Source organism: Podarcis gaigeae (genome assembly GCF_964106915.1).
Source record: "Podarcis gaigeae genome assembly, chromosome: 6".
In the NCBI taxonomy this organism is placed as follows: Eukaryota; Metazoa; Chordata; class Lepidosauria; order Squamata; family Lacertidae; genus Podarcis; species Podarcis gaigeae.
The window spans coordinates 19,695,391-19,719,185 of NC_139682.1; the positions used below are offsets into that span (position 1 = coordinate 19,695,391).

Here is a 23,795-nt window from a genome sequence, read left to right on the forward strand (position 1 = left end):
ATGGAGCTCTTTTCATGGTTCCAATGCCCTGGTAGGTTCAAGGGGTGGCAGCGTGGGAGGGGGCATTTGAGGTCGCAGCTCCTGACTGTGGGGTTCCCTCCCTAGGGAGGCGAGTCTGGCAAGCTGACTGTCTGTTTTTCATCATATGCTAACTCTTTAGTATACATTTTAGTCCCCACCCTATTATTCAGATTGTAGATTGATTTAACTGATGCTGCATTTTTACGTTGCTGGGGATTAAATTCAAGCAAAGTTCTACATCGCAACTGCAGGGAGGGTGAAGTAAAGGAGCAACCTCAGAAATAAGAAAACAGCTCAACATCTTCTGAAATACCAGAGACAATGAGGTTTTAATTAGGTGCTTTTCTTCATGCACAGTAACAGTCTTCTGGTACCATTCTTGCTCCGCACCCCTAGCCCATAATATACTAACAGAGCAAATATAAAGATGGACCTGAAATAATAATTTAACTTGCTCACCCCACTGATAGAAGTTCACAGTATTATTCATCATTCATTCCCACCACGGGTCAGTGTATTTGACAAAGTATAGGATAAAGTGCATTACATGTTGTTGTTTTTTGACACAGTCCTACGAAATCTCTCTAATGTACATTTACAGAACAAATCATAATGGGTACAGCCCATTTTCTCATTATTCCAAAGTAGATGGTGCTTGCTGTTCAAGGATTCGACATAACTCCCAGAGACATTTGGCTTTAGAGATCGTCTTTCGTTTCAAACTATGGTGCAACCTTTTCCTTGGAAAGGAGTTTCCAGGTGGCTCTCTTACAAAGATGTATACTGAGTACATTCTGCAAAACTCAAGTACTGTCATAAATCTAATTTTTGGTGTCATTGACGCAAGGGACGCACCCTGTCACAGTAACTCCTGCTCATCGTCTTCAGAACCGGAGGGCCCTTGTCGCACTTCTTCGTACCATTTGTTGGTGAGGGTTTTCATCTGTATGCGTCCGTGATGTAAGTCCTAAGGCAAAGGAACATTGCAACCGTTTAAGACAGCATTTCTATCTTTCCCTATGTTGGAAGAACAGCCTGTGGCTGAGAAGTGCAATTTCTGAACGTGTGGGTTCTGAACAAAGCAGGCACTGAATCTAAATCAATTATGAAAGATTTCTTTGTGTGCTGCAAAATGTTGCTGTAGCTCATCCAAACACGCTGTGAAAAAGGGAGCGTACTGGCAACATTCACACAGAATAAAGAAACTTTGCAGGTGGAAGGAGTTTCCCTGCCAGGGTCTGTCTCAGCCTGGGAAATGCCCTTTCTCTCCTGAATCCCACAACTAACTTCTCTCCCCAGGGAGGCCTGAACGGCACCAATGCTGTCATTATTTCAGCACCAAGCAAATATAGGTTTGTTTGTTTTTGTTTGGTGCTGCTCAGATGCCTAAGAAACAATGATTGAATGTTTTTACACTAATAGTGTTTTTAATAAGTTGGGTGTGTGTTTTTACAGTATCACTATATATTTTTCTTCTAAACTGCTTCAGGACATTGCTGTGGGAAGTGATTCCTAAGAATGTGCTGGATCAGGCCAATGGCTCATCTAGTTCAGCATTACAGCTGTCAACCAGATGCCAGTGGGAAGCCTGCAAGGTAGACATGAGCACAACGGCACTCTGCCCACCTGCAATTCCCAGCAAATGGTATTCAGAGGCACAATGGCCTACCCACCTCTTGTGTGAGCCGCCTAGTGAAGAAAGGATTCAAGTATTTAACATCGAGCCACATAAATCCTTTGAGGTCCTGGCGCTTTAAGTAGTGGGCTTCATACTCTTCCTCGGTGAGTTCGGACAAGTGTTCAGATTCAATGGTGTTACCCTGGAGAGATCAGAGAAGGGAAACGAAACATCAGAATCCCAAACCATTGTTTCCTCGGTCACTTCTTAACCTTTACCATTCACATACTTCACTGAAGCCAATCAATACCCCAGACAGAAAGCAGCAATATAAATAATAACGATCGTTCGGGTAATGAAATGCCAATTTCCAGGAGATCATTTCAAGAATGTGGGTTCAGAGGAGGCTAAAAATGCCATGGCATTCATCAGTCCTGCTCTGATACTGCTGACGATTATGGCTGTGCCAAACACATGGAGAAGGAAAGTTGCAAGCACACCTGCTAGGGACCTGGTATTTATCCAGCAAGGCTGCTTGCCTCTTTTGTGAATGAAGCCTCCAACTGAGCTTTGCCCAGTCTGGATTTGCACCAGTAGCATCAAAGTAGGTGGATGGTCAAGAAAGCCACTTCTGCCTACAGAAGGTGGTAGTGTTGCGGGCTTCACGGCCACACCACGCGCGCGGCAGCTGGCTCTCAGCCTCCACGCGATTGAGGGAATCCCCAGCTGCGTCATCCGCTGGACAGCCAATCGGCTGGCTTGGGGGCGTGGCCTGCCCTATTTAATGCAGGCACGGCTGGGGGGACGAAACCCCCTGAGGTCCATGCACATGCCACTAAACTGTGGCTTAGCACAACATGTAAACTAGGCATTTAAGTGTCTTCGATGGGAGATAATGACGTTGGAGTCACCAGTGTTTTAAGGGCCGTGGGTGCATTTGGATTTTTGAGTGAGTGATGTGGGAGCTACCTGCTCTGGTTCTCTCCCCCTGCCCTGGATCAGCTCCCCGCTCCCCCCCCCTGCACACAAGAGAAAGAAAGCATACGTGTGCATGCGTGTGTGAGCGCTCTCTCTCACACACAAACACACACTGCTCACTTTTCAACGGATCTGGGTGAAAGTCAGATCAGGTAGAATGAACCTGGGCCTTGAAAAGCACATAGAGATGAAAGAGGAAGTGGGGAAAGGACCGTTCTTCCAAATTCCTGCTTCAGTTCTAGGTGCTTTTCAGGGGAGAACAAGGTAGTAGTAGTAGTAGTAGTAATAGTAGTAGTAGTAGTAGTAATTTATTATTTATACCCCGCCCATCTGGCTGGGCTTCCCCAGCCACTCTGGGCGGCTTCCAAAAAAATATTAAAATACTGTAATACATCAAACATTAAAAGCTTCCCTAAACAGGGCTGCCTTCAGATGTCTTCTAAAAGTCTGGTAGTTGTTGTTCTCTTTGACATCTGGTGGGAGGGCGTTCCACAGGGAGGGTGCCACCACTGAGAAGGCCCTCTGCCTGGTTCCCTGTAACTCCTCAGTGTCCTCACCACTGCATGATCAAGTGGGGCCGTGAGTTGGAGTGGAAAGGTGAGTTCAGAGGCTTTAGGGGCACTAGAGGAAGACTTCAAGGGCATCTCACCCATGGGAACCACACTGGCATGCCCTATTTGACACAACACTTTGATATGGTGCAACAGACACGTCAGGCTTTATGTGAAGGTTCACATGAAGTGTGGATCTGAATGCTCTTCCAGTACAACTCAATTTCTCAGTACAGCACTGGCCTGTTCTGAGCACTTTGCTACCTGCTCTGTACATTGCAGAACAACAGCTTGGGTACAGCCAACTGTTTCACAGTACTTCTGGTTTGGCAAGATAGTGGATGTAAGCAACCTTTATTCTTTGGGGAACTCTCTCTGCCTTTCTCTGAACAGAGCTGTGCATATCCCCATTTTGAACAGCTTGCCAATGATTTACAGCTGCCGCTTAATGGCGGAGGGGAACACCACTGTCTCCCTGAGTGATGTGTGACTGACTCACTATCTATCTGTTATTATCATCCACTTATATGTGACTCAGTCCACCCAGTGCTATCATGACTGAATTTCAGAAGAAATGCTATTTCACTTAAAGGAAATAACTTGCCATTATACTTCAAGTAGTGAGTGGTATTACAAACTGGAAAAGGGCTCTGTCAAGTCCTGGATTAAAGGGCAGAGATGTTCCATGCAGAACATTCAGAAGGCTGTCAACTCCTTGGCCTGCAGGTCTCTCCTTTCCTTTAATTCCCATACAGTGACAGAAGCAGTCAGAGAGTTTGGCGAAAGTGAAGGATCCGCCCCGCTTAAGCCTGGAAGGAAAAGGAGCTCACCATTTTTTCTGTCTTGCTGAGGTTAATGTCCTTCTTGTTCTTTCGCCGGGCTTTGGAGTCTTCAATGTCGATCAGTCTGATTAAGGGCATGGTTCCTCCTCCCAGTAACAAGATGGTGAACAGCACAATGATGATTGTCGTGGTGCCAATGAGCTGCCGCTTCTCTATCGGCTCCAAGCCCAAATGGAGGCTCAAGGCATATGGGATGGCCCCGCGCAAGCCTAGATGAGCAGAAGGAGAGTCCGCAAAATAAGGAATGCAATTTCTTTACCAATAGGCAGGCTTCTTAAGCTACACAAACAATTTGATTGTTTTGCTTGTTGCTTTTAGATTGGGCACATCCTATACCTGGCACCCTGGTTTCATCTACTGCAGCCCACATACTTTTGACAAGGCTGCATTTGTCATCCCTTGTTACCCTTCACCCTGTCTCTGTTGGGGAAAGGGTTGCAGCCCAGTGGTGACATGTTTTTGCATGCAGGAGGTCTCGGGTTCAATCCCCGGCATCTCCAGACAGGCCTAGGAGAAACCCCTGGCTGAAGCCCTGAGGAGCTGCTGCGAGTCAGTGCAGACATAACTGATTTACATGGACCATTGGTATAGGGCAGCTTGCTATGTTCCTAGTGTCTCCTTCACAAAATGTTGGACATTTGAGTTGCCTTATGCTGAGTAAGGTCACTGGCACATCCAGCTCAATATTGCCTAATCTAACTGGCAGTAACTGCCCGGAGGTATCCACCTGGAGGTCTTTCCCCATCACCCCCTACCTGGCTCCATAAACACAGCATCCACACAGCAAGCTCCTACCTGGCCATTCCACTGGAGATGCCTCAGCCAGAGAACTTCAGAATGCAAAACTTGTGCTTTGCTGTTGGCTGATGCCCCTCTTTTTACTGCAGGGCAGTTAAATTAGTAGCATACCAAAAAAAAAAGTATGGAAACTGTAAACTCCTCAGGGCAGGGACCTGTCTTTTTGTTTGCATTGCTCCATAAACGTTGATCAGTAGTACAATATGAAGAAATAACTAGGATTTTTTTTTATAAAAGTATCAAGTAAGCCAAAATACTTACCACTAAACCACATGATGAACATCATTTTTGGGGTGATCTTGTGATCGCGGAAGAAATTGAGCAGGTAGGAGAGGGGGAAAATATTGACAGCTCTGCCAAAAAGCACAAGCACCTGTCAAAAGGCAAGGAAATTAGCCACTGGGCAAGGGGAAGCATTCTTTCAGGCGCATCAGAGCAGTCCAAATTGTAAGCGGCTAGTGAGGACGCTCCTCAGATCAGCTGACAATCAAGAGTCACAAATAACCCATTATACACCAGCTCTTCTGCCAAGGAAGTGCTTCCCTCTCCTGTCCCTGCGTATGCCCTGTGCCCTTCCCAAATCTGCTCAAAAGGGTCAGGGGGAAACACAGAACATATTTAGGGGCTGGGCGGGAAAAGGAAGAATTGCATCCATGGAAATAAGAAGCTCACTGCCCCAACTAAAGGGATAATGAAAACTATTCCTTTAAAAAGGGGAGTGGGGTGTAGCTCATGATATAGGTTACAATAATGTGTGTGATATATGTAAAAGAATAATGTATTTTTTTTTATTTCTCAGTTATACCCCATCAAAAGTCAACCTTCCCATATTGTCCTAAAAGTAGGTATATATATTCTTGTGTGTTTGTGCGCGTACACACACACACACACTTATCTGTGGAACAGTCTCCTCTGGGAGGTGGTGGACTCTCCTTCCTTGGAGGTTTTTAAGCAGAGGTTGGATGGGCATCAGTCATGGATGCTTTAGCTGAGATTCCTGCACTGCAGGGGGTTGGACTGGATGAGCTTATGGTCCCTTCCAACTCTACAATTCAAAGATCATTCATATACTCCTCCCCCTGGCATTTCACTGTTCAACAGTGACAGAATAACACTCCCTGCTAGCAGCAGTCCCTGCTGTAGACTATTCTCTTTAAATTGCCCACTGAAAGCAGGGAGGGGAATCCATCATTCTGTCACTCTTAACTATTTCTGACTATGAGATGGAGCAGGCAGCCAATAATCTCCACATTTACTTGGAAATAAAGCAGTTCTAAATAAAAAGGGACACTTCCAAGGAAATATGCAAGGGAGCAGAGTGCATATTAAGTAATCGTGACTATACATTGTCAGAGCTTAGGCAAGAGCTATGGGTTTCTTGCACAACCACTGCAGAAGAATATGTCGTGTTCTGAGTTGTGCACCTTTTGTTTTGAAAGAGAAGCAACTGCCTAGCTCCCAAGGCCTCCAGAGAGCGAAATGGACAAAGGAAGTATCTCTCCAGTAGCAGACATGGGGCGAGGGGGCAAAACAAGGTAGCCATCACTGCTTTGCTGTGCTTGCAAGCTTATTATGGAGGCACCCAGCAGGCCAATGCTGGAAACAGGATGCGGGACTGGACAAGTTACAATGTCTTGCCCTTGCTGGGTCCCTGGTTGCAGGGGATTTGTGCAAGGCAGGAATGTCCAAGGCTGTTCCAAGGTCCAATTCCAGGCAAGTTATTTGCTCCAATAAGGGCTCAGGGAAAAAGCAAACCAAGGGGCAGCGCAAGGTCCATGCCCCAGGAAGCGGAGGGTCAATGAAGGGCTCAGGAAAAAGGCAAGCAGTGCGTCAAAATCAGGGCCATGATATAGTGCTAGTAGCAATGTGCTGTTCAAGCTGCTCTCCCAGCCTCGTAGTGAGGCTCTTAACCCAGAGCCCCACCCTGGCTCCTGCTGAAGCCTCTTAGAGGTTGGTAAAAGAGCGGTGGTGTGTGATGAATTTTTTCATAGAGGAACAGTTAGGGCCAGAGGTATCAGCTTGTGAGGGTAGAGGACAGAGCCCCATCCAAATCCTCCCCCCTCCCCAAAGAGTAAATTGTAGGTTTCTGTTAGTCTGCTAAATTCTATTCTGACAAATAGCAGTTCCATAAACCGAGGAACCACCACAGAAAAGGCCTTCAGATTATGGGACTCCCCCTCCACGGACGTGAGGGTGGCCTCGACCAAACAAACCTTTAAGCAGACTTCAAAAACCTGTTTGTTAATCTGATCTATTCACAGAGCTCTGCTAACTCAAGAGCACAGCCACTAAAAGTCGATGGGATTTCATTAGGGTGGACATTTCTAAATTATAACAAAATCCCACAACTCCAGAGTGTGATTGTTAATTTACTTAACTTTCTTATTCACCCTGTTCTTGAGACTTGCATTTCTGGATTTTTCACATATACCCAGATAAATATACTATAAACAGAATATACACCAAAATTACAGACCCTTGAGAACTTTGACCAAGATAGAACTTTTGAAAAGCTCTGTCTCAGGCTTTTGACATGGTGCCCCTAAGCGCAGTCACCAAGAATGCTTCGCCATTATTCCTATTCTGCAAAAGAGAACCTTTTTTAAAAAATAAAACCACAATGGCTATTCAGTGGGTTCATAACTTATCAGAAAATGGAACCATTAAAATTTGGGGGTTCTTTGAAACAGCACCAAAGGAGCTCAACACAACACCTCTCTTAAAAAAAGCCTGAATGTTTATCCCTTAAGAAAGTACTTACTATGCACCAGATGACAAAGGACATTTCAAACTTGTGAGGAAAGCTAAATATTGATAGGCCTAGAAATGCAAAAACGCATGTTTCTGAAAGAGAAAAAACAGAGACGAACAGTCAACCAGGCTGGATAATGCAAAACCACATGCATGACCCTTTGATGCTGCAGTTTATTAGCACTGAATTACTGTGGCCTGAACGGTGTGGGGAATTCTTAAAAGGACCGCTTGATAAGTATGCAGCTGCATAAATGAACAGGCAGCTGGAATAGTGTTGTAAAGAGAAATGGGAAAAAGCATTCATGACACCCTGATATTTTCTATTTTCTTCTTAAAGGCAGTAGAAGAGGAAACAGGGAGTAGAAGTTTCCTCTTCTGCTTCCTTTGCAGAAAGCTCTAAAATTGGGCTGTATCTCCTTTTATGTTCTAAGTTGGGGGAGCATACACTGAACTGGTGAACAAAAGCAACAGCAACCCACCGGACCTAATAATTAAAGACCTTGTATGTATATTCTACCTGTATGAAAACCGTGAGAGAGAGCAGGGACAGCAGAAAAACAGATGAGAGCAAATGGATTATACTTTGGATGTACTGACACAAAGAGCCTTACATTTGGGCTCACGTAACTAGTTGATCAGGAGTAGACAACTGCATGTGCTTAAAATTAATGAATGTGTTTAGCAATTAAAAGTGTTGAACTAGGACCAGTGAGAAGAGGGCTCAGCCATGAAGCTCACTAGCTGATCTCGGGCCAATCATTTGTCTCTCGGACTAACCTACCTCACAGGGTTATTGTGAGGATAAAATAATGTGCACCACCCAGAGCTCCTTGGATTAAAAAGTATGACATAAATGTGATGGTGATAATAACAATAATGTAATCCCCACTTAAAATGACAAACAAAAATGGCTAAAATAAGGCAATATCAGAAAGGATGGGCTATGCAGAGAATACTTTTTTAGTCACTTTATATTCTTTGGTATTCATTTGTTACAGGTCCCCCCCCCCCAAAAAAAAAGTTTCTTTATATCCAAAAGCTTTTAACAGCAATGTAGGCATGTTGCATCTCCTAAATCTAAAAATACCCTAGAGGGGGAAAAGAGTCAAAGAGATCTATTTTGTTATCAATCTTGTGGCAAGTCTTAGCCAGAGCCTGGAGGATGAGGGAGAGAAAAAGATTTACTGCACATTTTATCTTGTTTGGCAGTAAAGGTGACTTTAGACTGCTTGGCAGACTCCGTATTAGTAAATCGGAAATGTGTGGAAGAGATACTCCCCTGGCTACAGGAACATTTCTCTCTCTCCTTCTCTCTCTGCCTATAATTCATGTCTCTGAATGGCTTTAAACGGTGCGTAGATGAATTCAGATGTGATCGTTCTGGCAGCAGCTGCTACCCAAGGTATCTTAAGTGTCCAGGTTCACAGGCAGGGGAGGCGATTAGCAGGTGCTGAGGGACAACAGCAGAGGCGTGATACCCAGTGGATACCCACTGGATACCCAGTGATGTCCAAGACATTGAACTAGATCAGGGATGGAGAATGTGTGATTTTTCAGATGTTGCTGGACTCCGACTCCCATCATTCCTAGTCATGCTGGTGGGGGCTGATGGGAGTTGGAGTCCAACAACATCTGGAGGGCCGCAGGTTCACATCCCTTAGATCCAGTGAGACTCTTATGATAACTTGAAACCACTGCTACTTGCTCAAGGTAGGGCGCAGGGTTTTCTTCCTTGCCATTTGATCCTAACAACAACCCTGCGAGGTAGGTTAGGATGAGAGACAGTGAGTGACTTCTTCAAGGCCACCCCTTGAGCTTCATGGCTGAGTGTGGATTTGAACCCTGGCCTCTCGAGTCCTAGTCCAGCACTCCAACCACTAGGTCACACTGCCTCTCACACATCATGCTGTGCAAAATAACTCCTAACCACACTGCCCTGAGCTCCATGGCAGGATAAAAATGTGAAAAACAATTCCCTGGTCAGGGGTTTTTAATGTCTGATGCTCTATTGAGTTTCAGTTTGTTGGAAGCTGCCCAGTGGCTGGGGTAACTCAGTCAGATGGGCAGCATATAAATGATTAATAATAATAATAATAATAATAATAATAATAATACAGTCATACCTTGGATCCCAAACACTTTGGTACTGAGACGTTTTGGCTTCCGAACGCCGCAAACCCGGAAGTGAGTGCTCTGGTTTGTGAACGTTCTTTGGAAGCCGAACATTTTGGAAGTCAAACGGACTTCCAGAATGGATTCCATTTGACTTCCAATGCACGACTGTAATAATAATGGCAAGCCAGTCTATAGCTACACGAGAGCTACATGAGTGTCTAGATAATCAGGAATTGTTTGAATAGCTGAAGTTCAGATTAAGGAGACCAAGAAGAAGACAGCATATACCACACATGAAAGCAACGGTCCTCAGTGTCTGCTGCATTAGGATCTGCGTAACCGGCGAGAGGTTATGGTGAGTGTAGTGAGACATCACGATGCCAGAGAACAAGATAGCCATGATACCTGGAGAAACAGCAGCACAAATCAGATAAATATTATTTCACGTATCAATGCATAACCTTACAAATCTCCCCCCAGCTCTTGCTCATCCCAGACCAATTAGCAAAACATCAACACTGCTCTGTGATGCAGAAAACGGAACAGGGAAAATAAATCAGGAAGTGAGCCCTACTCCACCTTTGGGTGTAAGTTGTTGCATCGACATTGTACAATTAGTTTGGCCAGCTGCCAAAGGCGCCTCAATCATCTGGTTCAACCTGGGCAAACATAGCCAAACTTGTCACTGTCAGGCTTAAAGGACATTTTTATGAGCTCTAAAAGCACAGAAGCTCCTATATATGCAAGGGCTTCCTTATTCTTTTCAAAACTGGAGACAGCTCGGAGGATGGATGCTGATGTTTAGGCATCTTTGAGATTAATGGGAGGCAGTCCCTGCTCATGACGGAGCCTCAGGTTTGTGCTGGAGCTCCTAAAGCACTTTGGATCGGGCTACCGAGCTGCATCACCGTATGAGAGGCTGAATCCACATGTTTTCTGCCTTAGGGGTAGAAGAGCTATAAATCAAAACATCTACAGGCCAGGAAACGGCACCATCTGTCCTTCCACAGCATGCGCTGCCCAGATTTCAGGGGGGAAAGCTTGCAAGAAACCAAGAAGGAAATAAAATATTTTCTGGGATAGCAGATAACGCTGGACAGTCTGTGAATATACTGCTTTCATCGTCAACAATATTCTCACCCTTCAATGCAGTTAGTAAGTCAGCTCAGGGGGTGGGAGGGGCAGAATCTGAAGTGCACATTTATTGTGGCACAAGGTTTCCTGGGTGAAAGCCCACTGAAACCCAGAAAGCACTATTAACTTGGTACTTTCTTTAGCAAAAGCAGTTTAAAGGACTGGTAAGGTTTGGCTACAAGTTGGTTGAGCTGGAATGGAAAAGAATATGGCTCAGAGCAAGTTACTTTGAGCATTATAGCCTTGCCGGTCAGCAAAATTGGTTAGAGCATGGGGCTGATAATGCCAAGGTCACAGGTTTGATCCCCGTATGGGTGCATTTTCTGGCATTGCAGGGGGTTGGACTAGATGATCCATAGGGTCCCTTCCAGCTCTGATTCTATGTACGTATATATGTATGTAGTTTGGGACTTTGAGCCAAGGTTGGAGTCTACTATAATTACAGAAGCCCAATTTTTTTTTTTTTGAGTTGATGCTTCTTAGTAACTTAGTTTTGAGAGACTATTTTTTTTTTAATATTTCAATTTTTAAAACAAAATTTATATAAGATTTACTGCATAACTTGTGATTTATCAAACTAAAGGCATCTTGCCAACGATTCAGCAGGTGAGCTCATTCAAGCTTCTACGGAACTGATTTTTTAAATTTATTTTTTCAAGCAGACAGAAAAGTGGGTTGAACATAGCTAAAGCCATGATTCTTTGGCATCCCCCCTCCCCAATTGTGACTGTGGTCTCAGAGGCCATCTGAAAGTACACCGAAGATCGTGAACTATGGTTTTAAAGCTAAGCCCATTGATTCAAAGTCCCTGTGTACTTTCTATGTATTCACAGAGCTGGAGGAGGCAGGCTGAGATATTTTCCAGTAGGGAAATCACCGCATGTACCATCCACGAAAGTGAGATCACACATGACACGTCACCAAACTCCACTAGACAGCATTTACCAAGCTCTGAGGAATTTCACTCAGATGTGCATGTGCTTGCACAAAGGAAATGAAAAACTTCCTATGCAATCAGGACTGGGCTACAGGCACAAAAAGGGGCCAAGCCCCTGCAGCATTAGAACACAGATAGTGATCTGATAGTAGCTGACAGGCTCAGTAAACCTCAGTGTTTCCATAATCCCTTGGCTGATTTTTTAAAAATGCTCAGTTACGTAATAACTCAATTTGCCCAATGTAATTCCTAACACTTCATTAAGTGTTTATTAAATCACTGAATGGGCTCCAAATTTCTAATTATTAATAGTTCCACGGTTTCCCAGATTTCATCTGGGATGCACTGCTACAGAAGGGTAAGCATGGGATCATTGGGGTCGCCTTAGGATGGGGAGGTTTTTAAAGAAGGCTGATCGCCAAAGAATTGATGCATTTGAATTATGGTGCTGGAGGAGACTCTTGAGAGTCCCATGGACTGCAAGAAGATCAAACCTATCCATTCGGAAGGAAATCAGCCCTGAGTGCTCACTGGAAGGACAGATCCTGAAGCTGAGACTCCAATACTTTGGCCACCTCATGAGAAGAGAAGACTCCCTGGAAAAGACCCTGATGTTGGGAAAGATGGAGGGCACAAGGAGAAGGGGACGACAGAGGACGAGATGGTTGGATAGTGTTCTTGAAGCTACCAGCATGAGTTTGACCAAACTGCGGGAGGCAGTGGAAGACAGGAGTGCCTGGCGTGCTCTGGTCCATGGGGTCACGAAGAGTCAGACATGACTAAATGACTAAACAACAACAACAGGATGGGGAAGAGCTTGAAAATCCACTCTAAATTGTATGTGCCAATACACAAGTGTTGCCATCATAAGTGGAATGGAAGTGGTAATCAAAAGAGCTGCTTCATGTCTGCCTTAGATGAATTAGATTCACTGTGTAAGCTGTTAGCAGTCGTCCATCATGTCTCCTATGGAATCATAAAGGAACAACCAGAAAGGGAAGGAATAGGGCACCTCTTACATGTAAAGCAAGATGGATTTCAAGCTCTGATGTTTGAGATGAATAGCAGGCAGGCTTAGATGGAACAGACACATCAGAGAGCCACCATGGTGCAGAGGTTAGAGCGTTAGACTAGGATGTGGGCAACCAGGGTTCGAATCCCCACTCAAACATGAAGCTCACTGGGTGAGCCTGGGCCAATCATTGTTTCTCAGCCTAGCCTACCTCACAGGACTGTTGAGAGGATAAAACTCTCAACAGCCATTGAGAACTGTATGTGCCATCTTTGAGCTTCTTGGAGGAAAGATGGAAAGAAATGTAATAATAAGAACTATAAAATTGTGGCAAATCAAATGGGAGTTTTCTTAAGTATTTGCAGAAAGAATGAGGGAGAATGTTTCAAATTCTATATGCAGAAACCACCACTATTTGACTGTAATATTTCATACGCACCCACCTGTGAATATAATAAATGCAAATGGACTTATGTCAAGTCACAACCCCCCAGATGCTTTAGAAGAGCACTTAGGCTCCTTACATTACGTTTCATGATGATTAAACATGCATTTCCTTCCAAGTCTTAATTCAAGATCCCTTATTTGGTGGCGGGGGCAGGGGTGTGGAGGAGAGTAGGAATGGTGTTAAAAACAGGAGATTGTGTTCCAAGTTCCATTATATCAGACTCTGGAAAGGGACCTGGGTTTCCTGAAGCACCCTTGTTGGTGCTAATGTAGCATTAGCCTTGGGACTAATGTAACCACACGGGTTACATTATGAGCAAAAAGTGTTGGAACCGACTACAAAGCAGGCTTAGATCCATCAATAAGGAGGGAACTTCCTCTTCTTCTCTTCCTATAGACATGACTAAGTTCAACCAAGAACTTTATTTATACAGTGGTACCTCGGGTTAAGAACTTAATTCATTCCGGAGGTCCGTTCTTAACCTGAAACTGTTCTTAATCTGAAGCACCACTTTAGCTAATGGGACCTCCTGCTGCCGCTGGGCCGCTGGAGCATGATTTCTGTTCTCATCCTGAAGCAAAGTTCTTAACCTGAAGCACTATTTCTAGGTTAGCGGAGTCTGTAACCTGAAGTGTATGTAACCTGAAGTGTATGTAACCTGAGGTACCACTGTACAGTGGTACCTCGGGATGCAAACGGAATCTTTTTCCGGAGCCCCGTTCGCATCCAGAAGCAAACCTAACTAGCGACAGCACATCTGCGCACGCGCGTGTCGCTTTTCACCGCTTCTGCGCATGCATGTGACGTCACTTTGAGTGTCTGCACATGTGGCGAAACCCGGAAGTAGCGCGCTCCGTTACTTCTGGGTTGCCACGGAGCACAACTCAAACACGCTCAACATGAAGCATATTCAACCCAAGGTATGACTGTACTACCTGAGTATCAACTTCATACGACGCATGGCTCTTGTGCAGCTGTTCTTTCTTCTACCTAGAATGTACAGCCTGAGTGTACAGGATGAGTGTACCTAGAATGTACAGCCTGAGTACACACCCCACCTTGTTCCTTCCCCTGGGTAAAAGTAACTCAGAGCAACACCAGGTTTAGATGTGTTGGGGATTTAAACCCACTATCCATCCCCTCACTTTCAGTCTCAGATTACAGGTTGGGTTCCAGGACACAAATAAACCAAGCATTAGTCTTGGTAAGGTAATACCTTCTACCCTGAGCTACTGGGGTAGAACAAAAGCATGCACTGATCTGAAACAGTGAATTTCCCACATTGTGGAGTTTCTCTACAAAATGTACTAGAGCTCAAGCAACCTCCAAAAGTAGCAGAAGAGCTTTTTATTTGGATGCAACATAGCGGACGCAGAGTCTACTGAAGATTCTGTAGCACAAATTTGGCACATGATCTCTACAGCCTTTGCAGAAAATTGTGGACAAGAAATATGTCAAAGAAGCAGAAAGTTCTGACGATCCCAACAGACTGTAAATCTTTTTGACAATCTCAAGAGGCCTTGGGCTTATTCGTTTTGCAACTTACCTGAGAGAGAAATGCCTTCTGCAAGTCCGTAGGGAAGATAAGCAAAGATGATCATCATTCCAAACTCCAGGGAAGGAGTTTTCCGTAAATCAATATGCTTCAGCACGTTAATATCAAAGAGTTAAGCAAAATATAGGAGCAGGAAAATCTTAAGAAAGATACGGGAGCAGGAAAATGGGACAAATAGAAAAACAGTTCTTTTTTGACCAGAGGAGAACAAGAGGGCTGGGGGTGGAGGTCCCATAGTGAACCAATATATAGGACCCATGAGAAATACCCTGTGCAAAGCAGAGTTCTTGTATTCTTCTCTCCATGCTGTATAGTGTAGGGGCAGGAAATGTTGTACACTCCAGATATCCAAGTCCCATCAGCCCCAGCAAACATGACCAATGATCATGGATGGTGGGAGTTGTAATCCAACATCATCTGGAGGGCACCACATAGGCTATGCCTGATATAGTTTCAGATAGAACAACAGGTGCTGTTTTCCTGCCATGTGGTGATGCTCTGTTGGAAGAATCAAATTTTAAAGGCTCCAAGAAGCAGGGCAGGTCCACTCTGCATACAAATGCCTGGTTTGCACAACACACTAGGCCAAATCACGGTTTATCAACATCGCACAACTGTCCAGGCTCCTGGAGTGGAGATCACTGGTCCTTTTTGATGCCACGTGGCACTAAGCCAAGGTTTGCCCTAGCATGTTGTCCGAACTGGGACAAGTGGCTGGCTAAGCTTTCTCCTCATTCGCCAAAAGGTGAAAGCAAGGATTTGTCCATTAATTTCAGTGGATCTACTGCGAATATGACTTAGTAGGATATCCCCCTGTGTTTTTCACCTTGCAAACTACACTGGAATCAGTTTGGGGAAGGACAGTATAATAAATGCTTTACCTAAATAAATAAAATTATTAGAAAGCCTGTGACCCAGAAACATGCATTTTTCATCCAAATCACTCAGCTGTATGCCTTTTGCCTTAACACATTATTATGCTCCAGAGCTAAGGTACTACTTTTTGAAATGGAAAAATTTAATAAAAGGGAAACTGAACTACTTGCCTCCTCATTTTTGTTCTTCTGTTATCAGTTGTCAATGATCAAAAGATGAAAAGGTCATCTTCCCACCAACCCAGCTCAACCACAAAGGTTTAATTTTACAAAACAACCCCATTCAGTGTTTGCATTAGGAATGACATGAAAAAGACCCTTTGGCTAAAGTTTGATATCTATCTATCTATCTATCTATCTATCTATCTATCTATCTATCCTATTTCTTTATTTACATTAAAAATATACTCTGCCTTTGAAATATACATGCACTGCACTATTTTGAAATCACCAGCTTGTTTTCCATTTTTTCCCCTCCAGAAATCTTTTGAAGCTGCTTAACTGGTGTTGAATTACATACCACCTGCACTTCCCTGACTTTGCAAGATGAAGTCAGTTGGAGGTGAAGTCAAGCACCATTAAAATCGCAAGACTATGTCAGCACAAAGGAGACACAATCTCTGCAACCCTAGATGCGGCTCTAGTGGAGGGAATCTGGAGTTCAAGCTAGTATGGAAAGCCAATTCAGTTTTACATAAATCCTTAATGAATGAGAATGATGGCCCAACAAGCCATATATACATTTGGGGCTATGATGCACAATTAATCTTTCCCTTTCTCTTCCCCTCCCCCCTCCCCCTAACCCCCCCCCCAAGAGTTGAAGGACAATTTACTAAGCATTGAATCATATGAAGCTATAGTGGGAGGGGAGGAATTTCCCCAAATTGGGCAGAAGAATTTCCCCAAATTGGGCAAAAGTGGGGCAGAATCCCTAATCTGTTTATGGGATGTTTTATACATATGAAAACTGGAGCATATGCTAACAAAAATGACCCATTACTGAAAATGGAATTAATGCATTAGGACTAGCACAGAAAACAATCAGCATATTTATACCCCTCTATTAGTATGTGTGATGAGCTTATACAGTAGCTTATGCCTTAATGAGAGCTGCATAGAAATACAACGGTTTAATGCGATCCAAAATCACTGCCCACTGGCACTGCTACAATTAAAAACGAAATGGAAGAGAGGGAACAGAATGCCAACAAAAAGGCTTTTGAGGTTTTTGGGTTGTTGTTGTTTTTTAAAAAAAGATCATCTCCATATGAAACATGACCGAGGGTCATTATTAAAATGGAAAGGCATTCTGCTTTATGCATCTGCTTTACTTTACCTAAAAGCGAAGGATATTACTGCAGAAATAAGGCCGGTCAGAGTGCCCAGTGCTGCGGAACCAAAGAACATCTTCAGAAAGTAACCCAAGGCCTGCATAAAAGTTTGCCATCCACTCACATCTGACGTATGTTCTCTTGTCAAGCCTTCTGCTGTGCTGGGAACAATTAAAAAAAAAAAAAAAGACAAGGAAAGAGGCTACATATTTGAATCTTATGACTTGCAAGCTCCACACCATAAAAAAAACCTCATCAACCTCTATTTCTTTGTTGAAACTGCTCTTAAAATGCTTTTACTGTGATATAACAAGTAGAATGTCAAGAGGCATTAAATCAAGTGCTGATGCAATCCCCCCCAGGGGGAAACACAATTCTACTGAAGAAACAACAATAATCTGGAAGTCTAGTTTCGCTTTTTGTGATGCTCTTAAGCAATGGTACAAAATAAGCCAGGAAGATGCCCGCTGCAACTAAATAGATGGGAATATGTCTAAGCAGAGGAGATGCACTTTTTAAGAATAAACCCACCAGCAGAAGGCCCACACACACACACACACACACACACACACTCTCTCTCTCTCTCTCTCTCTCTCTCTCTCTCTCTGTGTGTGTGTGTGTGTGTGTGTGTGTGTGTGTGTGTGTGTGTGTTACAATGCTGGATAGATCCTGCCTCCTTGGAAAATATTATCTACGGGAAAAAAAGGTGCCCTTTCCTTTGATCAACAAGGCAGGTGAGAACGTGGGAGGGAAGCATTCTGTGTGTAAGCAGGGATCAAAGGAAAAAGGCAGGTCAGGACATTGGGGGTGAATAAAACTGGAAGGCTGAGACCCTTGGGATTATAAACAAAGCATCAGGCCATAAAGCTAAGTACACTTGGGGACTAGGGCTATTTCACATGTTGTCTAGAGGCAAATGGTGGGGGGGGGGGGGGACTGCAAAATATTGCAGTCAAAAATCACAACTCCCTGATAAGCATAGAGGAACATTATGGCATGTACTTACTTTGTTAACACAATTGAGACAGCATCATTGAGAATACTTTCCCCAAAGACCAACATGTTAAGCACAGGATCCACATTGAGAGCATTAAAGATAGCAATGGTAGCTACTGGGTCGACAGCAGAGATCAGGGAGCCAAAAGCAAAGCTATACAAAAAGGAATAAACAAAAGTGTTAGCATTGTTTATGAACTATTTAACGCTACTGTACATGTAATAATAAGCATCGCTGAGCAGTCCTGGGATGCATCAATGGATTAAAAAAAATAAATCAGTTTTAACAGGAGTGACTTTTCACACTGGAAGACAACAGCTACCAAAAACTAAGTGGCAATATCCTTTTCAAAATCCTTTTGATCAATCTGTTAAGTGAAATAAACCAGATCAAATGTGTGTGTCTGTGTGCCACTTTGAACTGATTCTCACCATGTTACTAATTCAAAATGAAGGTTGTGAGCATCCTGGAACAACCCAGTCAGATGGGTGGGGTACTACTACTACTACTACTACTACTACTACTACTAATAATAATAATAATAATGTTTAGGTTTTAAAGAACAGGGCACTGTTAACAAAGAAAGAAGAGCTGGGAAAGTTCTGCTACCCATTAACTGGCCAAATCTGAGTGAAAACCAGCAGGCATTATCTCGCCAGTGATCATCATAAGCTGAGAAATCATTTACACCTGCTTTTCAGATTTCTCAGCAGTTGCACTTCTGCTTTTGCAAGTACATATTTTTGATCAAGCGTCCCTCATATTTAGCAGTAGTGGCTTGTACCCCCGGGAGGGTAGGGCAGAAGGCAAGGAGACCAACAGCAGGTGCAGCCTGAGGCAATGGCAGGCATTGCCAACTAATTCTAGTTTTGTCTCCACCCTCCTCTTTGCTGAGATCTACAAGCGTAACACAGAGTTTAAGAAGGAAGAAGTCGATAGGCAGTCCTGCTCCTTGGATTGGTTGTAGGTATGAAGGCATGCAAGTGGGGGCTGGTTGAGGGTAGATTAGAGATAGTGGGAAAATGCCCCACTTTCCCTAAGGGAGCAGTATTTGCAATGGTTACCCATGCCATTTCTCTTTAGACACAAAGCATCACTATTAAGTGATGCTTAATAACAAGCCAACTGAAACGTTATTAATTAATACAGAACAAAGTGGTGCAGATGAAACTAAGGTGACTTCTTATCCACAATTAATAGACTGGAAGGGCTCGATACAGAATTGTGTCCTCCTTCTCCTGCATCCCCTGCCCTTCCTGGCACAAATTTCCACATTAGCCATAGTTAAGAAGTGAATCAGCATGGAATGAGCTGTGGTTGCAGGCAGTTGGGTTCCCACCTTTCGAGGATCTGCCAACCGCTCTTCAAATAAGAACCAATTTCATCAAGAGGTATCCTTTTGGAGAATCTCTTGCACAAATAATAGATAATGACACAGATTCTACCAAAAGCTTACCTGTCGGTCATGTTGAGCTTATAAATAACGTCAGCCTAGAGGGGAGAAAGCAACAAAAACAGAAGACTTTTAAAAAATAAACTTTTGTGCTTTTAAAAAAACCTGTATTTTTGTGCCATGAAAGAGGCATGCATCCTAGAAAATTCTGACAAACGAGAACACTTACCATCACAGCTCATACATCCTAATTAATTTATATACTGCCATAGTGTGAAAAGCAGATTCTGTAAAAGACTGAGAACACTGAAGACCAGATAACTATTTGGCATTACAGATCAGAATCTTAATTTACTGTTCAGAGAAGTATAAGGAAGCAGCACAGCTTGCTACAGCAATTTTGTTTAAAAAATGAACCAAAACAGGATCAGGTATAGTATTAGACAGTACAGTAACCCCACAACATGTGTCTATAGCTAAAATTGTCAAAACACACTGGGTGCAATAGCAGGTGGGGTTGACAAAGTCCCTTTTCCCGGACAACTACCCCGTTTCCGCCCTCTGTTTAATTTTTAATTTTTTCCAATGCATACAAGTTAAATGCTAATGAATGTGTCATGGGCTGGTTGGATGCAGCGGAATGGTGGGGGGAATCAGCTAGGGAATCCCCAAAGGAAGAAGACTCAGAGCCTGGGGAGTGGTGATGGGATGAAGACGAGTGCTCAGAGGGAGAAGCCTGGGAGGAGGAGGTGTCAGAAGATGAAGAGGTAACAGGGCTTAGTGAACAGGAAGTGTGTGTAGCAGAGAGAAGTCCAGAATCATAAGCTGAAGCAGGAGAGGAGGGAGGCCAAGAGGTAGATATGAATCAGGCTAGTGAGGAAGTATGGGGGTCTCTTCCTCTTGCTGTGATCAACTTTGCTCCCCATTGGTCTCCCAGGACCAGTAGAGGCATGAAGCAAGAAGAGCAAAGATAGGCATGCTGGCACAGTCTCAGATTGCCTAGGGAAAACCCTGGAGAGGAGGAGACTTAGGCAGCTGTGGGAAGGTGGGGACCTTTAGTCTCTGCAACTGCTTCATAGGAGCAGTTTTTCTAATAGAGAATTAACTTCACCAACTCTGTGTGATTTACAACTGGTTTGCTTCTGACAAAGTGTTATTTTGACACCTAGAGAAGGGTTGGTGGAACATTTCCAACTCAAGAGCTATATTTCCTCTTGGCTAACCTTCTGAAGGCTGCATGCCTATGGTGGGAGGAGCCAGAGGCAAGAAGTGGGTGGAGCAAAGGGTGTGACAGAAGTTAACCATGAAAGTGTCAGAGAGAGGCGGGGGGGGGGGAGGAGGAAACAGGCTGACAAACTAGGCAATCTAGGCAAACAGGAGAATTATACCTCATTCAAGTACACATTATTGAGGTGGACACAGAGCAAGGCCAAGGGGGCCTGGCATGAGTAGAGTCCTAAGGGCCATATACAGAGGCCTGGAAGGATGCATTTGGCACCTGGGCCTGAGGTTTCCCATCCCTTCCCTAGAGCACATTGCACAAAATAAGAGAGCCACAGAAGGATATATATCGCCATCATGCTTAACAGAAAATAGAATAAAATGTAGTATGGCACAGAATCATAGAACTGTAGAGTTGGAAGGGACCCCAAGGGTCATCTAGTCCAACCCCCTGCATTGCATGAATCACAGCTAACATAAAATGCACGAGAGTGGGATGCTAACAGAAATAAATGGATCATAGCAGACTATGGAGAATGAGGTGGTCAAGAGATGCTTTACTGAGGTGAATCAGAAGACCACAGAAGGACTGGTCCCCTGCTGACTACAACGAATGATAAATTACAGGGTGCGAAAATGGGCGGTGGCAGTTTTCTTGGTACATTTGGAATCAAACTGGACAAGACATAAGAAATCTATTAATAGGTATCCTGGTATTTCCTTAAAAGGGGAGTAGAGAAGCAGCTACTGAGGGCAGGAGGGAGATTAGGGTAATAGCACTGAGGGAAGGGGCTTAAACCTTTTGTCTACACAATTTTCCTAAAATAAATCCTCTCTCCTGAAACTGCTATTTGCCTCATTGGGAAACATGTCTGGGTAAATGCAAGACTTAAACTTGGTATGGGACAATGAATACGACAATGCTGTGATCGGTGAAGGGGTTCAAATGAGAAGACTAAGCTATCCACTTAGGTTATACAACACTTTTAATGAGGGGTGGGGGAAGATCCGAATTAATTAAAATATATCTGCAAGGCAACAGTAAAGAGCACATTTGCTTGCAGAAGCATGAGTCGTAAGCAAAACAAGCAAATTACTTGCTCATACTTTGCCATGTTCATAATATAAGCAAGCTCTTATACAAGAAACAGATCTGAAGAGCAAAAGCAAGGAAGATGTTTGACCACTTGAAAAAGGCTGGTTCTCCTGCGACATTAAATTGTGGTTAAAATAAGCTATGCCACTGAAATCACAAGCACTACACTCCTTCTACACTCCTACTGGGAAAGAAGCCATAGTCTGGCTTGTGTTACCCGAACCTTGTTTCACTCAAACAACGAGCGCTAAGTGGCTTCCCTTGTGGTCTGTTTGGGATGAAACAAACCATGATCCTGCGTTCAGAAAAAAGAATAAGCTAGACCATGCAGAGGCAGATTTAGGGGAGCGCAAAACCCGTTCAGCTGCACTGGGTGCAGAGCCTCAGGGGCACCACAACTATGAGTTAGACTGGAGCATGAGAGGAGAGGCAGGGGGTGCTGAATTTTGTGCAGCTGATTCTTCCTACATAAGCGCATAACCTTGCATCAGTCCCAACTGAATTTTATTTTGTTAGCTTTGGCTTACAATTGTAAATTTATAGACATTTCATTGCAATGATTGGTTTTATTCAAGGTGTAAAATACCACATTTTTATCTTTATGGTTGTAACAGTATTTTATACATTGCCCTGGGTGCCTCAATGGCAGAAACGATATTATGATGATTATTTTTTGGCAAACACAACATGAAAGTGATATGAAAAGTTGAATTATACAGTGGTACCTTGGGTTACATACGCTTCAGGCGACATACGCTTCAGGTTATAGACTCCACTAACCCAGAAATAGTACCTTGGGTTAAGAACTTTGCTTCAGGATGAGAACAGAAATCGTGCTCCAGCGATGCGGCAGCAGCAGGAGGCCCCATTAGCTAAAGTGGTGCTTCAGGTTAAGAACAGTTTCAGGTTAAGAACGGACCTCCGGAACAAATTAAGTACTTAACCCGAGGTACCACTGTAATGGCTCTCTTGCAAAGATTGCTGGACACATTGCAAAGTCTCCCTCTTTCTCCTCTGTGTACGATGGCCCTCTGGGATGCCATAGTCTAGGGCAGGGTTGACTTAACCATGATACTAGGTAAGGATTCAGTCCCTGCTATGGTTTAATTAACTACCAGGAGTTCCCCAGTGTGAAAAATTTGCTTTCTTTCCCTTTGCACTGGGATTTATTAAAAGTCTCTGCAATTCAGAATACAGTAACTGCTTAAAGTAGCATAAGGCAGAGGAGCAACTACTGGGTGGTATACAACATTAGTCATACGTAGGCTCAGTGAAATCAATGGGCTTAGGTCCATTGATTTCAGTGAGCCTACTCTGAGTATAACTAACATCACCAGCTGTTTCTTCCTCATGTAAAATACCAACATGGTCAGCATGAAAAGCTGAATACAGTGGTACCTCGGGTTACAAACTTAATTCGTTCCAGAAGTCCATTCTTAACCCAAAGTGTTCTTAACCTGAGGCACGCATTCCCTACATAGGCCTCCTGCGGCCCTGGAAGTGGATTGCATTCGTATCCTGGGGCAAAGTTCGCAACCCGGGACACCTACTCCCAGGTTTGTTGAGTTCGTAACCCGAAGCATTCGTAAGCAAGACTGTTCGTAACCCGAGGTACCACTGTACCTGTAATGTGTAAAATGGAGATGATAACTTGTTGAAGGTGCTTCTGATCAGTCAGCAGAGCATGAAACTCTTCATCTCAGGGTTGTGGGTTCGAGTCCCACATTGGGCAAAAGATTCCTGCATTACAGGGGGTTGGACTAGATGACCCTCATGGTCCCTTCCAATTCTATAATCCTATAATTCTATGAATGCCCAGGTGGGGGGTGGGGTTCGAGAGGAAAAGGAAGGGAATACTCTAATATGCCAACAAGTTACTGTAAAATTTCTGTATACACACACCTATGAAATTTATCTAAAAATAAATGTATTTTTTTTAAAAAAAGAATTTCCTCAGCACTTCTGGATATTTCTCTCTTGCTTTTTGCCCCTGTGGGAAGGTAGTTCTCTCGTTTCTGAATCCCTCATGTCATTCAGCTTGGCCCTATTCCTAGATCAACATCACCAAAGATACTTTGATCCTGGTATGATGCAACATTCAAGAGGGAATGTGGATTTC

At 43.8% G+C, this 23,795-nt stretch overlaps 1 protein-coding gene and 1 long non-coding RNA gene across 5 annotated transcripts in view; both read right to left on the bottom strand.

The window, feature by feature from the left end:
• Window positions 1-331: 331 nt before the first annotated feature.
• The window catches only part of SLC9A8 (solute carrier family 9 member A8), a 62,120-nt gene continuing 38,656 nt past the window's right edge, over window positions 332-23,795 (bottom strand). For 2 of the 4 annotated variants that reach the window (XM_083744379.1, XM_083744380.1), the window contains exons 7-16: window positions 19,423-19,457; window positions 17,976-18,119; window positions 16,992-17,130; window positions 14,755-14,860; window positions 9,966-10,082; window positions 7,570-7,652; window positions 5,070-5,181; window positions 3,999-4,219; window positions 1,695-1,841; window positions 332-988 (exon numbers count right to left, since the gene is read on the bottom strand). In XM_083744379.1, the coding sequence (XP_083600505.1) occupies window positions 881-988; window positions 1,695-1,841; window positions 3,999-4,219; window positions 5,070-5,181; window positions 7,570-7,652; window positions 9,966-10,082; window positions 14,755-14,860; window positions 16,992-17,130; window positions 17,976-18,119; window positions 19,423-19,457 (1,212 nt within the window). In that variant the 3' untranslated portion in view covers window positions 332-880. The remainder of the gene's footprint in view (window positions 989-1,694; window positions 1,842-3,998; window positions 4,220-5,069; window positions 5,182-7,569; window positions 7,653-9,965; window positions 10,083-14,754; window positions 14,861-16,991; window positions 17,131-17,975; window positions 18,120-19,422; window positions 19,458-23,795) is intronic. The other 2 variants (XM_083744381.1, XM_083744382.1) reach the window with 1 other exon arrangement.
• On the bottom strand, window positions 5,666-7,561 carry LOC310847270. The gene is made up of 2 exons (XR_014565747.1): window positions 6,100-7,561; window positions 5,666-6,052 (listed from the first exon to the last, which is right to left on the bottom strand). It is a non-coding gene; the product is annotated as an uncharacterized lncRNA (long non-coding RNA).